The following is an 18,917-nucleotide window of genomic DNA, read 5'->3' as shown; positions in this document are numbered from 1 at the left end:
CCAGGGGGGATACTGCAAGGATGCTGCAGTGGTTACTCATGTTTAATACCCCCTCTTAAGAGGGGTTACAGACTAGCTGTTCCAAGGAATTTGCATTGAGAGAAGAGGAAATGAATCTCTGGGCATTTGTCCTGGCATGAGTTCTTCCAACCTATGTTTGAGTAAAATCACCCAGGATCAGGGTGAAGGGTTGAATCTTGACAGATTAAGAGGTCCAGGTAGGCAGATTATGCATCTCATGTCAGATTGAGGCCTGTAGCTAGCTTGGATTTGTATAGGGGTCTTGCCAATGGTTAACTGCACCTGGAGTGTCTGTGCATCATACTGTTTGACCAGCCTGTAGGTGTGCATGTCTAACCCGCATTGGAATTCCGCCTCATTTGGCTCTGTCCACAGTTTGCAGTCAAAAGTATGATAGGATGAGTAACTAGATAAGGCTGGGGTGCTCGACAGTTTTGAACCAGGTTTCTGTGACTGCTCAGACTGTCAGCATTTTCCAGGGTTAAGCTTGCAGTGAGTGCAGTTTCATGTTTAGACTTGGCATTTAGCATGACCTTTAATGTCTTTTATTGAAGCTATGTTGGTAGTTTTAACCACACTTGCTAAAAATGCACTATGGGGGTGGCAAGAGCCTTTGTCAGAAGCACAAGTGAGACAGATGCAGGCCATTTCTGGCAAAGCATCATGGTCTGTTGATCATACCTTCCCAGACTGTCAGGTACTGACCCCTTGGAATGACAAGAAACCAAAGCAATTGTTAAAGTCAAAGTAGCAGATGTTTGTAAAGCCTCAGGACATGCAAGTTGGATTCATGTGGGATCCAGACAGGGTCACGGCACAGGAATCTGAAGAGATAACCTCAAATTGGCTGGGCTTTCACCATCCAAGAAATTGGGGGAGGCTGGACAGTAGCCAAATTAGACTAGAGTTTTTTGGCCTTTCTTGGCAAGCGGCTGACCTGTGGGATGGGAAAACCCCACCATAGCACCTTGGGCCAACAGTTTTAGACTTTTTTGTCTGGGCAAAAAGACAAGGACAGACTACATATCTTGGGGAAAGGACAAACTTGGCAAATACATAGGTTCATGAGAAGCACTGAAACAGAAGAGACACTGCTCATGACAATCTTTATGGGGAATTTACCTCCCACACTGACATCTTCCCTCTCTGGACGATGACATGTTAACTCACAGAAAACAAACTGACACCTTAATGGGGCACTTTTCTAAAACATGGCTTGGTTAACTATCACAGAAGAGCATTCAGGCTGCTGGCATCAAAATTCGAGGTATGTACTTCTGTATATAACCTTCACATCCTGCATCTTGTGAGGAGCACGCGTGATGTTACAAGGTCTAAAAGCTTTGGTATACAGGCCAGACACTGGCTATCCTGCAAGAGAACTTACGTCAGGAATACTGCAGTGATATGGAAGAACATATGGAGTTGTAGCATTTAGCTACAGCAATCAAAGTATAATGCTAGATATACCACATGGGCATCAATTGCTCAACTCCATTTACTCCTTTTCATATGGAAATTTAGTATAGATGAAATTTAAGCCACCCTCTCAAAAAAATTACAATTAACCAGTCACGTGTAAAGATCTACTCTGAAAAACTGGTCTGCACAGGTTTTCCTATACTTAAAAGGATGGCTGCTCAAAATAGCCCAGAGTTCAGTCTGGCAGATGAATGTAATCATATGCAAGACAACTTCACCTTCATACTTATGCTTGGGAAAAACTGAACTAAAGTTCAGAGATATTAGCATAAAGGAAAGTTGTTTGTCGCCTGGTCTTGAGGGAGAACAATGTTCCTGCTCATCAAGGAATAGTTCACTCTTGGGATGAAAGTTGCAGCAGAGTCTTGCAGAAAGCATGCAAGATCTGTGCAAATTAATTCAGGTCATGAAGTCAAGGTCTTGAGCATGCTGCACTGGTGGCTTCACGGGCAAAGCTTTAGAGTGTTAAGATTAATGTATTGGCCTTCCATTTCCTACTTTTGGAGGATTCTGAGACAAAAGGTAGCTGGTGGTGCTACTAAAAGCATTGCAGTACCAAACTAAGTTTAATATTTTATAGCCCCCCCCCCCCAAAAGAGTGCACATTTCCCCATCACTACCCAAAGCTTTTAACTGTTTAAGACCAGGATGACAAAAGCAGCCAGTCCCAACATCATAGGAATTAGCACAAGATGATTGGTGGGCAACTCAAAAGGTAATTGCCTTATTCAGAGAGGGTGGTCAAAGCAGAAATCAAAGAGCCTTTAGGCTATTGAGACTGTATATGACAAACTAGCTGCCCCAGAGAGATGACCCCTGGCTAGCAAACCCAAGATTGACAGAGCATTTAAAAGCTACCTCAGTCTCAAAAGGGTGCGTGTGTCTTTGTGATGAACGGTGCTACAGGCACCTCATACAAGACTTGAGAATCTCGCCTTTCCACCATAGCCTCAAAGTGTTCAGTCTCTTACAGGAAAGAGTGAGGTGCACCTAATATCTGAAACTAGATTACAATCCTATGCCTACTGAAGGCAATGCATGAAGATAGAGTAGGAGGAAATGGTCTATGCCAGGTCTGGCATGTGCATAAAGCCATATTTCAAGGGTATGTTCCCAAAACTTACCCTCTTCTACTTGAGAATCTGATGTTCTATTAAAGCCCCACCAAAACGATATCAGTCAACTCCAAGACACAGCCAGGGATCACAATCCCTGCAGAAAGAGCTCCTTAAGAGGCGGTCTCAGCCTTAAATATCCTAAACCCCTTGACAGGGAAACCAACGGCAGACTTCAGACGACACCCTAGTCTCAAGTTAATCACATTCAGGTTCCACACAATGATTTTCTCCTCCCAAAGATTGGGAGGGAGGCCTTCTGAAAACCTCCTATCCATTGAAGTGTGGCACAGACTAGAGCGCTTTCTAATCAAGATCAGAGTCACAGCCTGCTTTGCTAAAAGCCCATTTCAGAAATTTCAAAAGGCCTAGTCTGACTTGGGCAAGCTTGTCCCAGTGTGCTGTTTATATGCAGAACTGTGGACCCTCCTTAATTTCTGTACAAGTTTAACCACCCACAAGAACTGTGGGCATGTCTGACAATACTCTGTTCACCTTCAACACTGCAGGGAACACTCAGATGGAAGTTGGCTAGTAGTGTTAGCTACAGGCAGAGTATGTAAATGTTAAATGCTGCCACTCCCAGTAGCCTTATCCTGCTTAACTACTTAGTCCTACCACCAAACCCTAATGAAATGCATAGCCCTATCAAAGGGCTGAAATCTCCACCCCATTCCCAAACGTGCAGTCCCCAAATGTTACCCAGCCACCATGCTCCCTAAACACAAGTGTCCCATCTGAACCCCTTCCCAATACTTTTCTTGCTCAAATTTTTGCTTTGCTGAAGGTGTAGCAGCGATACTCTTCACAGGAGCACCTTGCTGAAACATGAAGTTGAGTGAAGTCATGGCTTCAAGGCAGTTCCCAGAACTCCTGTGAAAGACTATGCACACCATACACAATAGTTAAAGGGAAAAAAAAAAAAAAAAAAACACACAAGATGCTGGAGACTGAATTAATTTCAAGTGTGTTGCATTCAACTACTGGTCTGAGGAAGTCTTATGCTTTTTCTATTCTAAAGGTTAGTCCTTGTCATGATAGGCATGTGTGTTGAACAAAAGGAAGATAAAGTGCCATTTATAAGTTAGCTACTCCGCTGTCAGTGGTCACATATACCTACCTGGTGTTTTTGAAGGAGTCTTGCTTGAACTATGGGACCGGTTTGCATTTTTTGCTGGAGAAAGCCCACTGGTATTTGATACATTGAGAGGCCCTCCAGCTCCCCCGCTCTCTTTAATCTTCCGTTGCCAACGAGCCAATGGTGCATTCACAAGTGGCGTGTCTAGTTTAAGTATGTTGTTGAGGTCATTCTCGAACACAAACTGAGACATTCTTTAGCTTGAAATCTAGAAAAAAGTGACAATTTACAAATTAAAAAAAAAAAAAAAAGTTGCCTTCATTAACAAAAGGTTACAAAGCAATTTACGCTACATTGTGATATGGACTCTAATCTCCAAATTTAGAATAAACTGAGCTATTCATGTAAGGTTAGACAAAATGACAGTTAAACTTAACATGTCAATATGGTCTTCTATTAATGTGCACCTATATTAAAAAAAAAAAAAACACACACAATGTACCAAGGTATTCTTTGCCAACTTAAGATGCAAAGGCAAAAACCACATCTTTGTAAAGTACAGTGGTGCAAGTAAGCTTGCCGCAAGAGTAAATTCAGACTGATCACTGTTGCAGTAGCCCAAGCTGTATGGGTTTAACAAGGATTGGCTCAACTTGCACCACTTTAGGCACCCTTTACACATCTCCTTGCGCTGCACGGTGGGTAGACTGTCAATGGCTAGTGCGCCAACATTTTGGAGCTTTCTTGCTCAAACAAGGCTATAGTCCGATAAGGACAGTACTGAAAAAATCCCACACCTTTGAATAGAAATAGCCAAGGCAGATAGGCCTGTGATCCAAATATCAAACCTACATTTACTTGCCCACTTGTACTATGCTCATTACCAAAGCACTGTGGCAGTGCCCAGAGTTGTACTAGAGAACCAAGGCTCAAAAAGGGAGGGGGAAAAAAAAAAGTGGCCAGGTGCCCCTGTTGACCAGTCCTAGCAAAGCTTGCTCTGAACCTAAAGGAACAAGTAGTAATGGCACCAGAACTTTTAGAATTAGTCAGATTTCCTATGAACACAGTAAAAAGGGAAGGCCGAAATTTTCAGGTTTTGATAACTGCCCAGTTAAAAATGTACACACTGAAACAACCTTGAGCATAAGGAAATATTCCTCAGTTACCCAGTCTTCATTAGCAAGACGAAGACTCCAGCTCGTCAACTCACTCTTGGAAATCAGAGCAATGCTTCTCCAATACAAGAACTTGGATTCAGCCTCATAAGGCAGCTCAAGGTTTCCAACACAATTAACAGTTCAAGGAGTTCAAGGTGTCTGTACACAGAACAGACTTTCACTTGAGGCGTGGTAGAAATGGGGAACCAAGGGACACCATTGAAGATAACAGAAAATGTGACTAGTATGAAAGGACAGGATAACAAATACATTAGAACCAGTCATGGTTGACTTGGCACCAACTAAAAATATTTTCCACTTACCAATATACAGTTTCTAGTAGGTTTCATTGCCTTTTAAATATGAAAACATGTCCCAAGGAAGGTGTTAACCTTGGACAAAACCTGGGCAATCAATTGGAGTTAAAGGGGGAGGAGCAAACAACTCTAGTCTTGTGTAAGGAAGTTCATTTTCTGGAGGATTTTTTTTTTGTTTTTTGAGAAAGAGAACCATTGCTGCCTGGGCCAAAGACAGCCACCACAATTTCTTGGTAGAGTCCTGAATCTTTATAACCAGTTAGAAAAAGGGCAGAAGAGACTACAGCAACATTCTAGTCCAAAGAAACTAAACTGGATTTTCAGGATTGTATGCAAGGAGTCAGTAGAACTACATGGTGTGGCTGAAGGAAACTAGATAGAGGTGTTCCATGCAGAGGAATCCATTCCTGGATGCCCCCCACATGCACCTTCTCTCCACAAGGGTCTGTCCTGGTTTTGCAATACTTTGCTCTGAAACAATGTAGGTAGCCGGGGGGGGGGGGCAGACTGCTGAATCACTAGCATCCAAGCTACCATAGCTAGTCTGCAAGGGAAGCAGAACCTAGTTACACCACACACTATGTAGCAAATCACTGTGGTGTGGTCTGTGATTAGCATCACTATCAGAGGGCCTGCAGTCCAAAGAGCTTAGAAATTTGAGTTTGACATTTTCATAACCTTGGACATAACCCAAAAAGCAAAACCTGGTGAATCACTGGTTAGGGGCTGAAACAGACCTGGGTTGAACACTGGATTTACCCAGATTAACCTTTCACAAAGCATTGGAATTTGAAAATGAAAGGGGATGGGGTGTTGATGTCTGGTCCAAACTGTTATAGTGGAGACCATGAAACCTAGAATAGAGACCTACTGGCAAGTGCCCAAGACTAAATGGTGAAAAATTGAAACTATTCAGTGCAACATTCCATCTTTTCCTGAGAAAAGCCACTGCGAGATATTTAGAGCACCCCAGAAACCATCTTGTGAGACAGAATTAAGGGAACGCTAGGGGGAAAAAAAAAAAACACATTACATTCTACAATTTTATTAACATTTATCCACAAAGAGGAAGAGGAAGAGGAAGATTGTGTACTTACCATAACTTTCCATCCGAGTAGGTAACTTCATTTGTCAGCAACCTGTGGGTATCTGATCTGGCAGCTTTATTCAGCCAAGATCTGAGCTCCAAGCTCCTCCCTCCTACCCATAACCCCCTGCCATCCTTCTGTCCTCAGAGTTTGCTTAGCCTTATAAAACTGCAATCAGGATCAACTAAACATCCTAACCTGATGTCATCTGGTACAGAGAACACAAGGTCCTAAAAAGGGACGAACTACAGGTTAGGGGGACGGGGTTGGTTGCTGACAAATGAAGTTACCTACTCAGATGGAATGTTAAAGTACACAACTTCTTTATCTGAAGTAGTTAACTTAATTTGTTCATCAACCTGTGGGACAGAGTCCCCGCTACCTAAACTTGGCAGGTCCTCATGGAATATTCCGGAGCACTGCAGAGCCAAAGGACGCCCTTCCTCTGGAAATTAAATCCAGCTTGTAATGTGTAATGAAAAGTATGGGATGAAGCCCAAGTGGCTGGAGAACAAATATCATCCAAGGACACCCTTGACCAAAAGGCAGCAGAAGTTGAAATCGATAGAGTAAAATGGGCGTGAACTCAGACATGTTCTGGTCAGCAAGAACTCTTATATGCAAGTATACATTGTGAAATCCATCTGGACAAAATGTAGCTTTTGACACAGGTTTGCCTAAAAAGGGTTTAGCAAAGGAAACAAGGAGTTGCTCAGATTTCCTATAACCAGCAGTCCTGTGTAAATAGAACCTCAATTGTCTGTGCACATCTAAAGAGTAATTTGTATTCACCTTTGTTTTGATAATTCGGGAAAAACACTGGTAAATTGATAGATTTATTAATGTTGGACTCAGAGGCGACTTTAGGTAAGGAGGGATTGGTCCTGAGGGAAACTATCTTTATGGAAGATCAGATATGGAGGTTTGGCGCAGAGGGCTTGAAGCTCTGAAACCCTTCTAGCCAAAGTGATGGCAATGAGAAAAGCAGTCTTCCAAGATAAGTATTTAAGGTCCATCGAAGCTGCAGGTTCAAAGGGGGGGGGGGCAGTAAGAGCCTGAAGAACAAAGGTTAAATCCCACAGAGGAACTGCATCCTTCACATAGGAAAGGACCTTTTACGAAAGTCTTGCAGATCTTGGAAGAAGCCAATGAACAGAGATCACTTCCCACATGAAAGTGTGAAATTGCTGCTAATTTGACTTTTACGGTGGATGAGCTGGCACCTTGATCAAATAAGTGCGACAAAAACTCTAATACAGCTGGTATCGGGGCTGTAAAGGGATCCATAGGTCTATCCGCCCAGATCGAAGGTTTCCATTTTTTCTTAGACCTTTCTGGTAGAAGGTTTATGAGCGGCTACTAGAATAGCTTTAATGGAAGAGGAGATACCAGGAGTCCTAGCTATGATTGGAACTGGATCAACCAAGCTGAGATTGTCCAGGTTTGGACAAGTCAACTCCAGGGGGTGAGAAATGAGATCTGGAGTGGGATCCAGAATCCATGGAGGATTGACCAGATGAGACCATAGGCAAGGGAACCACGTTTGAGGCCAGAATGGGGTAATAAGGATCACTTCTCCTCAACAGACGAGCTTTCTGCAAGAATCTTACCATGAGGGGAAGAGGTGGATAAGCATAAAGTAGACCGGATGGCCAAGCATGGACTAGAGAGTCTCTGGGGGATTTCCCCTGGTGGGGGAAGTAGAGCGAAGTACTCGCTGCACTTTGCGTTCGAAGGCGATGTGAAAAGATTGCAGCAAGGTTGACCCCACTTGAGGAAGATCTGCTTCACTACTCTCGGGTTCAGAGACCACTCGTAAGGTGAGAGGATGGTTCGACTCAGCTGGTCTGACAAAGTGTTGGACTGACCTGGTATGTGTGTTGCTATGAGAAAGTGGTTGGAGGTGATCGCCAATTCCCAAACTCTCATGGCCTCTCGACACAGCGTATAGGATCAGATTCCCCAGTTTGTTGATATACCAGACTACTGACATGTAGTCTGATTGAATCGTGTCCCCAAGGGAAGAAGGGCCTGGAGTGCTTGCAACGCTAAAAGCACCGCCCTCATCTCTACGACATTTATGTGCAACAAGGTCTCGTGTGTCCACGTGCCTTGGACTGTTCTGCCCATGCAATGCCCCCCCACCTGAGGTGAGAAGTGTCCATGGTCACTGTGGCTTGGGGTGGGGTCAGAAAAGGGGCACCCTTCCCAGAGATCCGAGGATTGGATCCACCAGTGTAGGGACCTCTTGCAAGCACTGCTGAGGGGGATAGCCGTACTTGGCAGGTGTTGCAGGATGGACCATTGGACCTGCAATGTCCATTGCAGGACCCTCATGTTCAGATGAGCCAATGGTGAAAGATTGATGGCAGCCACCATGGAACCTTGTGCCCTCAGGACCAATTCCGCCAGGGGGGCTGGGGATTGTAAGAGAGCCATCACATGGAATGTCAAAGTTCGAAGCCTGTCTGTAGTCAGGAAGGCCAACAGGTTTGTATCTAGCCTGGCCCCTATGAAATCTAAGGTCAGAGTTGGCTGAATGGGGATTTCTATCCATCTCAAGAAATCCTCCCGATGACAGGCCAAGTGAAGGAAGTAATTCCTGGCTGAACAGAGTAGATGCCTGGTGGAGGCGGTGAGGAGCCAGTCTAGGTACGGAAAAACCTGTATTCCCTGAAGCCTCAGGTGGGCCGCTACAACTGCCATCACTTTGGTGAACACCCTGGGGGCTGTGGTGAGACCAAAGGGAAGGACCCTGAACTGATAGTGACTGGCTCCCAGCCGGAAGTGGAGAAGCCTCCTGGATAGTCTGTCCATCAAAATGTGGTGGTACGCATCCTTGAGGTCTATAGAGCACATAGAGTCGTTCTCCTATAGGAGTGGGAGAATGGATTGAATGGTGACCATCTGGAATTTTTCTTTGGCGACAGCTAGGTTCAGAAGGGACAGGTAGAGGATTGGTCTCAAGTCCCCTGTCTTTTTTGGCACCAAAGAGAACCTGGAGTAGAAGCCTGATCCGGACTGGTCTTAGACTGGCCGGATTGCTCTTTTTTCTAGCAGCTGCTTTATTTCTGCAGCTGCTGCCTCCCTTTGATTGGGTGGGACATCGGGGAGGCTCTGGGGTAGGAGAGGACGATTCAGAAAAGGGATAGTGTAACCTCTGGATAGGATTCGAAGCACCCAGCGATCAGTTGGAATTGACTCCCAAACTGCCAAGTGCCTCGAGAAGCACACACACACACACACACACACACACACACACACACACACACACACACACACACACACACACACACACACACACACACACACACCCTGACTGCCTCCAGAGTGGAGCAGCCAGGTAACCCCTCAGGGCTGCTGCGCGGGCCGATCCAAAAAGGGTTCTTTCGACCAGAAATTCTTCGGTCCCCCTCTGCCTCTGGGCTGGCATCCACCCTGTCTTCTGCCTCTGAAGGACAAGGGGTCCCGAGCAAAACTGGACTGTTGAGATTTCCAGAACCACATCTTTTGTCCCCTTTGGTTCCTGGAGAAGGATCTCTGGGGAGCAGAGAAGCAGATCCCGACGGCAATGTCTTCCTGTCTTTCTCACTCTGGACCAGCGTGTCAGACGGTCTTGCCAAACAGCGAAGAGCAGTCAAAAGGGGCATTCGCAAAGGATGCCTTGAAGGGTTCTGCAGTCAGAGGCTGAGCCAAGCATGCCGCCGTAAGACAATGCCCACTCTGCTAGCTCTAGCGGCTCCTTCCGTGGCATGGGAAAGGAGACGCATAGATGTGTTCGAAATGGCTGTGTATTCTTTGAGATCCCGCTGGAGTCTGTATCACATGTGCCATGTAGTTCAGCGACCTTACAGAGAAGGTGGCTGAAGCAAACATCTGCTTCCCTATGCGGTCCATCATCCGAGACTCCTTGTCGGGAGGAAGGACTGAGGAACTCTCCTGGGCCAGTTCCTTCTTGGTGGCAGCTGCCACCAACATGGCATCTACTGGAGCACCCTTGCTCCAAACCGTCCTATGGGTGGACTAAGAATTTTGTCAGGTCTCTTTGGTATGGGCTCCACAGTGTCTGGTTCCTTCCATGCCCTGGTAGTGATCAGATCTACCAGGGCATTGGCAGGAGGGGACACCCAAGAGGTAGATGGGCCTGTGTCAAACGCCTCCAGAAACAGACTCAGAGGAAGGCTTTTGGGCTGACCACCCCTCTAATATGAAGCATTTCCATAATGTCTCCAAAGGAGACGTCCTTGGGGGGGGGGGGGGTGACCTTGGGGAACCTTCCCCTTCCTCTAAGTCTGTGCCCTCTGTCAGGGACTCAGGTGAGTCCAAGTGCCTCCTCTTGCACTTGGAGTTTGAGGAGAACCTCCTCGGGGGGGCTGTTTGAGGATGCCTCACCAACCACATCCTGTTCCTCTAAGGGAACCATCTGGGACATAGGCGCAGGCTGTCCCTGGGGCCGGGTGATGGAAGGTAGGCCTGTCTGACAGGGAGTGATGGGTGGAACTGCAGTAGGAGCCTGGGGCCTTGAGTCCCTTGACAAGACCCTCTCCACAACATCGAACGCTGAAGGAGAACTGCTCTCTAAGCTCAGAGAGCAGCCCCTTCGGCTCAGAGGTGCGGACCGGAGCCGATGCAGTCTGAATGGCCAGTGTGCTCAGAGTGAGACTGAGCCGAAGACACACTAACACCTCAGGATCCGAAGCTCAGCTCACGGCTCAGAGCTCTGATCCAAAAAGGGACCAGACAAGCTAGAGGGTGCGGTCGGGGCCGAAGGATGTACCATCAGCACCAAGCCTCCCCCGGTTCCGATGCTGCCTGGATCTGATGGCTGTAAACCCCGGAAGTGGGTCGGATCCAAAAAGGGACCAGACAAACTAGAGGGTGCGGTCGGGGCCGAAGGATGTACTATCAGCACCAAGCCTCCCCCGGTTCCAATGCTGCCTGGATCTGATGGCTCCAAACCCTGGAAGTGGGTCGGAGAAGGAGCAATCGGGCGAAAAAGGGGGTCAAGTGCCCCCCCCCCTGGAGGGGGGGGGGTAGGATCACTCCCATCTGCAGTTGGGCCTTGAGAAACCTACGCATCATTCAGTCCATATCTGCATCAGACGAGCTTTTTTGATCTTGACAAGGCCACCGAGGCAGGCCTGGAGTGATGCCTCAAAGGCGACAGGGTCTCCTCCTCTGGCCCCACAGAAAACAGGGTGAATGGAGCTGTGAAGGCAGCACGGAGGCCCTAGGAGAGACCAGCTGCTTAGCTGGCGGAGCCGAAGAGGAAGCTTCGGCTCGCCGCTTGTGGTGCCTGTCTTTCTCGCTCCTAGCTTCCCTCTCCTCCTGAGCTTCGGTGGGAGGGCGAGTCCCGGAGCAGGGATGGAAGGCAGCACTGCTGTGGTAGCAGCCGGTGCCGTCGAGGGAGAAGACGAAGCAGTGTCCGGGGGCAGAAGTCCTGCCAGAATCAACTTAGACCTCCTATCCCTCAAAGCCCCGGGGTTGAAGGCTGCACAAATTGTGCAGCCCGAAGATGATCAACCCCCAAGGCAGATAAGTGTGGCCTTCCGCCGGGATAGCTTATGGCCACACACTCTGCATTTAGAAAAAAAGTTTTAGGGGCCTCGGCCATAGTTGTAAAAAGGGTCCAACCCAAATACACCTTCACACACACGGGAAGAGAGACTAGAGTAACTGAAAATATATAAAGTTTTAGCAACAAAAATTAGCTAAATCAACTACAAAGGGGAACACTCACTCGTTAACAATTAAACTACAAAATTAGGTAAGAGGAAAATTTTCTTCAAAAACTCACGAAACCCTATGCCTGGAACTCGTTCTAGGTGCTTGAATAAGCCGTGGCAAACTAGATCCGAGGACAGAGAAGGATGGCAGGGGGTTATGGGGAGGGAGGAGCTTGGATCTTAGCTGAATAAATCTGCCGGCTCGGATCCGATACCCACAGGTTGATGAACAAATGAAGTTAACTACTTCATATCTACTATTTAAGTCAGTCAGTGGCCAATTTAGTTGTCAAGTTGTAACCTCACATCTAACAGTAAAACAGGCTGCAGACAGCCAGCAAACAGACATCAGGTAGGTTTCCCTGCACCCATGTTCCACACCAGTTATTTTGTTACAATTACTGCAGGAGAGTGCACACATACTTCCACTATAATGTACCACCAAAGATTAGCCATTATACATCTCTGTACAACAACAATGGCCATTGTCCAAGCCAAACACCCAAGTCATACCAGCCAAACACCCAAGTCATACCAATGCACCATTAGCAATGGTTGATACCATGCAATATAAACTCTAAATGCTTTGCGATTCTTCTTCAGTCCTCAGCTGCTTCATTAGGTTTGCACAATACCCAGTGCAACAGTCTTCCCACATTTATTTATTTTCAGTTTGATTACCAGGGAAGTGCACTAGGCTCAGGGAGCCCATTTTCAGTGGAGGCCTAGGGAGAAAAGCTCAATAAAACAAAAACACAGCAAAGAAAAATAAATAAAAACAGTAAAATGCATTTGCATTAAATACAGTAAAAGAAATACAGTTGCAATAAAATCTGTTAAAGTATCCACGTGAGATGTAAATTTACATGATGGCTTTAGATGGCTAAGTGAGCCATAGGTGCTTGATATTTTCAGAGAGATTTCACGTAGATCACTTAAGCCTTCTAAAGCTGACTCTAGGGAGTTTTGGCATCAAAGGCTAAAGTGGACTCTAGGGAGTTTAGGCATCAAAAGGGAGAAACCTTGCTTTGCTTAATGGGATCCAAGTGGGGAGAATGTGGCTACATCTCCATTTTGAGGAGAGGTAGGAATAAAGCTGTGGTTTTAAATGATCCAAGTTTGACAAGGTCCTCCAAGTATGGAAGGGAGTGAATTCCATTTTTTTTGCCTAGGGAGAAGTTATCCAGCAGGTCGTTTTGGTTTATGGATGGAAATTAAAGTTTTGATGTTCAGAATGTAGAGCTCTATTAGGGGTATTGGGGGGGGGTTTGTCCGAGCAGGGCATTTGTTTGGACAGAAAATGAGTGAGCTGTGGTAAACTGGAGATAGTAAAGTTAAAATTAGTGAGTTCTAGCCAATTCAGAAATTGAAGGGAGGCACAGTGATGAGTAAAGTACTTGCATATGGAGGCAAATTTAGAAAGCTTATTACATTACTAAGCTTTGCAATATTTAGATCTGCTATTAGTGCATCACACTCACAACAAGATAGATATACTACCATTTCCCATTGCGTTTTCCAGAGTATGCATTTGTCAGTTTCTCCCTCATGTTTAATGGGCTTTGTAACCCAACATGTATGTAGTCCACTAGTCTGGGACCATTAATATTAACAATTCAACTTTTGGTTCAAATTCTCTCCTTAACATTGCTATATCAGATCCTGATCAACAAGAGGATGTTCCAAGAGATTTGTATGTAAAGCTATATGCCTTTTCCACATTCCTTGCTTTCTCCTTATACCTCGGACACATTCAGTTGCTCCCAGTAGTCTACTTTGGATTCCATTCCTGCTAGATACCAATATGGTTCTGCTAAATTAACTAGGGGAAGTAGTCTTAGATTTGTTCTAGTCTATTATCCCTGGGAACTGTTTGGGAGCAGAAATGTTGCAGGAGATTGAGTGATTTTTCTGCCTCTTGCAAATTAGGTTAGTAATGAGCGTTCAAGGATAAAAAAAAAAAAAAAAAAAAAAAAAGTGTCAAAGGATTCACTTTAGAATATCCAAGGTTTAAAATCAATCACATGGTCTCGACCATATGAAATTTGAAGTATTTAAAACTTAGATATTCTAAAATGCAAAAATAAAAATGGATCAACATTAGCAGGGGGAAGCCCCCCTGCATGCCCCCCACAGCTCCCGCTACTTAAATATACCAAGTTAGAGATCGCATTAGAGGAAAAGGGAAATCACCCATTTTGTGCTGTATGGAGATCACCATTCAGAATGTCAGTTTTAACTTAATCATATGGTCTCTACCACATGAAATTTGAAGTCTTAAACCAGACATTCTGAAGGGCACCCCATAAAAAAATTATCCCCCAAGATACAGTTTGCCGATAACCTACTAGTAATTTCTAATGATACTGAAGACTCAATAGATCACCCATTATATAATCTAGACCCCTTTTGCAAGCATACCTGGTCTACAATTCAGTAACAAAAAAAAAAAAAAAACTCTTGGCACTTCCAGTGAATAAAAATGTTACCAGTGTTACTAAAACTTGGACCAAAGACAACCAGATGGGCGCACAATATCCAAGTATTCTTGAATACAATTATAAAAAAGCATTCCCATCTAGTTACCAACTTATAAACTCAGTTACTAGTCTAATAAACTGTTGGAACAGACTTCTCATTTGAAGACAGACCAACTTCAGCGTGAGTTACCTAAATTCTTATTCATTGGCCAAGCTCCAATGAATTCTCCCACTTGTCAAAACAAAATTGATAGCAAAGGAAATAAAGTAACCTGTCCCCAAAATACAAGAATTTCTCTTCTCTGGCACACCACAAGCTGGGATGAAGGAGGTATAGGGTTTCCAAACATCGAGTTTTATTCAAACTCAATGTTAAGTGCAGCTTTGGAATAAAATCACTAACATATTTGAAATAAATACATGAAACTGATAGTAATAAGACATTGCTTGAACCATATACTCTGCTTATATGTATTTTAAAAATGTATTCAAACTGAAAGGTCAAAACTTCACCGCTTATAAGCCAAATATTGCAGTTTAAAGCGCGTTTTCCAATTAAGAAAAATGTTCCCCATTTACATAAATGGCGGATATATTTTGATTCTTAGAAAATATTAGAATTTAAGGGTGACCTAGTATATTGGAATAAATACCCCTCAGCTAAAGTTCTGCAGATTTGACCACAGATAAAGTTTTGCAAAACTGCAATTGGCTGGACATCCAAAAGGATTTTATACATACTAAGCTCATACCCTCAGAGGCATACAACAGTAACTTAAAAATCTTGGATTTAATCTCAATTAGTAGCTCGCCCAATACTTCATACACATTATAAAATACTCAGAAATGATTTTGGCAGGACAATTCCAAAAAGAAGCCAGCATTATCAGAAATTTAGTTGAAGGAATCATCTTCCCTGTTCTGGCATATATACACATGGACATTTTTACAGAGATGTTTCACTCCACACAGATCAGCAATAATGTACAAGATAAAACGAAATGCTGGAGATGGACACCCTGATGTTGACTGAATACATTTGGTTAAATTTCGATTTCCCCACTTTGGTTAGACTAAATATCTTTGCAAAGCTCTATTGAATGACAACTAAAGTTTGACTATACTTTTCAATGTTCCTGAAGTTATTTTTTAAAAACATTTACTATGGTTTATCCTCTATAGCAAGGAAAAATGCTACCAAAAATTGGAAATCCCAATCTAATCATGTCTTTAAAGTAGATTTTATTCATCTTGTGAAATACAGTTGTAAGAAAGATAGCCATTATAAAACAAGGACCAGTTTAATTACTTGGACAAAATTCTCTTAAGTGTGTGTGTGTTTTGGTGCTGGCTGCATAATAGTTCTGAATTTTAAAGTTTGTAGCCCACAACAGTTTTGGATTAGGTGTTTCCGAATGCCCGAGTAATAGTTTTATTTTTAAAACTTTGTCAAGTCGTGTCTTTACCATCATGTAAAGATCTATGAAACCCAAGTTGTATTACATTTTTGTCCCAACATTCCAGACTTGTTTTAGAAGTTCTTTACTTGCTAAAATGAAAGACAGGGCATGGTTGGCTTAGACTCTGTTCTGAGGGGGCTATTGTGTAGTTAGAACATCTAGGAAGATTTTATTTTACTACAAGATAAAATAATCTATGGGGAGAATCCGAGTTAAGTAAAGGCGATGCAGTGTAACAAGTGTCACTTTAAGAGTAGCAAGTTCTCTTACCAGACTGTAGAGATTTATTTTGGTGGGTTTGCTTTGATGCCAGTTTTTCAGATAGCTTAAGTGACTAAAAATCTCTCCCAAACATGTTTAGTGTGCACTACTCATACAGCAACTAGATACACAGGTTGTGTGCAACCATGACATATGTCGAGAGGAATGTTAGCAAATGGTGTAATGGAAAACAGGTGAACAGACACCTGCATTATATTATAGGTCTTAGATGACCCAGTTTCAGTAAACATCTTGCAACATGTACTTTGGATCTTGGGGTAGATAACTGTCAGTTTCACACCAAAGCAAACCACCACCAATACAAGAAAAAACAGATAGAAAGCAGGCAGGCAAAACACGAACACTTCTCCTTAGGGCAACCAAAACCTTTGTTAAAACAAGATAAGCACTTTAGTCTCAATTTTAGACAAAGATACCAATAACCCAACAGTAACAAATGAAAGATAAACACAGATTGAATGTTATGAAGCAGTCACACTGAAGTAGAGAGGTCTGCAGTTAATGAGCTTTATTCTAATGAAGTCTGTCTAAAATTGAGACTATTGTTAAAACAAAAAGATAAGTGCTTTAAAAGGGATTTGGTTGCCCTAAGGAGAAGTGTTAGCATTTTGCCTGCCTTCTACCCGTTCTTTTCTTGGATAACATGTCATTGTTATCATTTCAGAGAACAATGGTGCAGAGCTGAGCTAACACGCCCTGGTGGGATGGTAAAAGCACAATAGGTTTGCTGCAATAATGGTGGGCTATTGCGAGTTGAGATCAACTGTTTACATCCCAGTTTGAGAAATCTGTAGAAAGTTAGATTACATTAAAAATAGCATCCTGTACACGTGCATTTTGTGGGACAATGTAATGGGATATCGTGAATCAGCTGCACAAACACATGCTGCCTACACGGTTGGCAATTCTGGTGAGTGCAGTGAGCTTGATGAACTCAGTGGATTTTCCCGAGCAGAGATCACCAGCTGTGTTACGGCAAAGCAGTTTCACCGTTTTGTGGTTAGGTGGAAAAAATACCATGGTTCCCTAGCACAGATACAAAAAGATAGTGCATTTATTGTTTACGCACAATGCGGAGCAATGGAGCAGAGTTGGGCTGACATTTGCCCTGTTGGGCAGTCTTTGGGTGTTAGTACAGGGGACTTGCTACAGCAACCTTTGTGTGACCCAAGTCAATATCCTTTGCAACTGTGGTCCCCCACAGTTGTTGCACTATTGCTTTCTGGAGAGATAGGCAAATCATGGTTCAGCAGTAGATTGTGTGTGGTAGACTGATTAAGAACAGGACTAACATGACTTGTTATGAAAGCTTGTGTCATCAGTGCAGGGAGATTGCTACAACTGTTGGATGCTCTAAGCTGAGATCCTCAGCAGTTGTATTCCCCATAGCTGTTGAATCATTGTGTTTTGGAAAGAGGAATTTAACCAGTACAGAACCTATGTACATATGCACGTGTCTGCCTGCGTTTACTTTGGATGGTGCAACAGTGATGGAGCAGACTGAATGACTCCTACCATGTCGAGGAGCTTCTGCGGTCAGTGCAGCAGGCTTGAAACTGTGGTCCCCTTTAGCAGTTGAAGCATTGCTTTCATGTACAGGTGGGCAAAGGCCCATGGTTACCTAAGCAGGGTGCATGTCTGACTCCCTGTGGGTGTATTGGGTAGATAACATTGAGAAAAGGTAGTTAGGCTAGACAAAGGCAAGTTATCACTTTCTTTGATAAAGTCATTCTGGTATGCAATAAAATGTCCATATCATACACATTTCACTCTGGATGGCATATCTTTTCACCTTTACAATATGGGGATTGTGGTGGTGTATGTGGGAATGCAGTGTATGCTGCAGAATGTGCACTTGTATATTTACTCAAGTGTAATATCAGTTTTATACAGCATGTGGCGTGTACACACACTTGTCTTGTACATATATGGGTGCTGTCAATGTGTTATTTTACATAGTTAATGGTGCACTGGGATGGTGTTGGCATTCTTGAGGTGTTTGGTTTAGACCAGACATTGCAAATGAGATAGTCCAGACCCAATGGCCAATTTTGGGTGGTACATTGTGTGCATGTATGTGTTCGCATGCAGTAACGGGAACTGCAAAGAACACGGCAGAGAAGTGCTGAACAGGCACAGGAACACCTACCGGATGCCCATGTTTTCCAGCTGATGTCAGCAATGTGTTTTTACTGCTACAGGTTATGTGGTTACAAATTGACAACTGAACTAGCCACTAGTAGTAACCCAAAATTTGAAAATGACCACAGCTCTGAGTGGGAGAATGAGTGCTTTGGAATAATCACATTAAGAAAAAAGTTTTACAGGATCCACCAAAACTGTTGATAGGTCTAGGTCATCTGCAGATGGGCTGTCATAAGCCATGTTTTGTGTTTTTCAAGGAACTGTCGATGCTTGGGTAGCAGTGAATAGAAATGGATGTAGCAGTGTAGACTGGATAGTATTGACTGACAGAAAAGCATGTACATTGCTAGATAGTATGCATTTATTGTGCTTAGAGAAATACAGAGTAACATCAGAAAATGTACAATGGAAATTTCACTGACTGTGCATACTAAAAACAGTAAAGATAAGTGGAAGGCATCAGTGGCCTGTGTGATAGGAAAGATTGACATCTGCATTATTGTAAGAGCATTTGCTTGCAGACAACAGCTGTGAGTAGGCAACATATTAAATTCCAATAACAGAGC

At 43.8% G+C, this 18,917-nt stretch overlaps 1 protein-coding gene across 1 annotated transcript in view; it reads right to left on the bottom strand.

Moving 5' to 3' along the window:
• The window catches only part of CDC20 (cell division cycle 20), a 710,318-nt gene that overhangs the window by 653,585 nt on the left and 37,816 nt on the right, over positions 1-18,917 (bottom strand). The window contains exon 2 of the mRNA XM_044085408.1: positions 3,739-3,964. Within this exon, the coding sequence (XP_043941343.1) occupies positions 3,739-3,949 (211 nt within the window). The 5' untranslated portion in view covers positions 3,950-3,964. The remainder of the gene's footprint in view (positions 1-3,738; positions 3,965-18,917) is intronic.

Source organism: Protopterus annectens, chromosome 10.part0, assembly GCF_019279795.1.
Source record: "Protopterus annectens isolate FY-2018-M chromosome 10.part0, PAN1.0, whole genome shotgun sequence".
NCBI lineage: Eukaryota > Metazoa > Chordata > Ceratodontiformes > Protopteridae > Protopterus > Protopterus annectens.
This window is presented reverse-complemented; position numbering and strand designations above follow the sequence as displayed.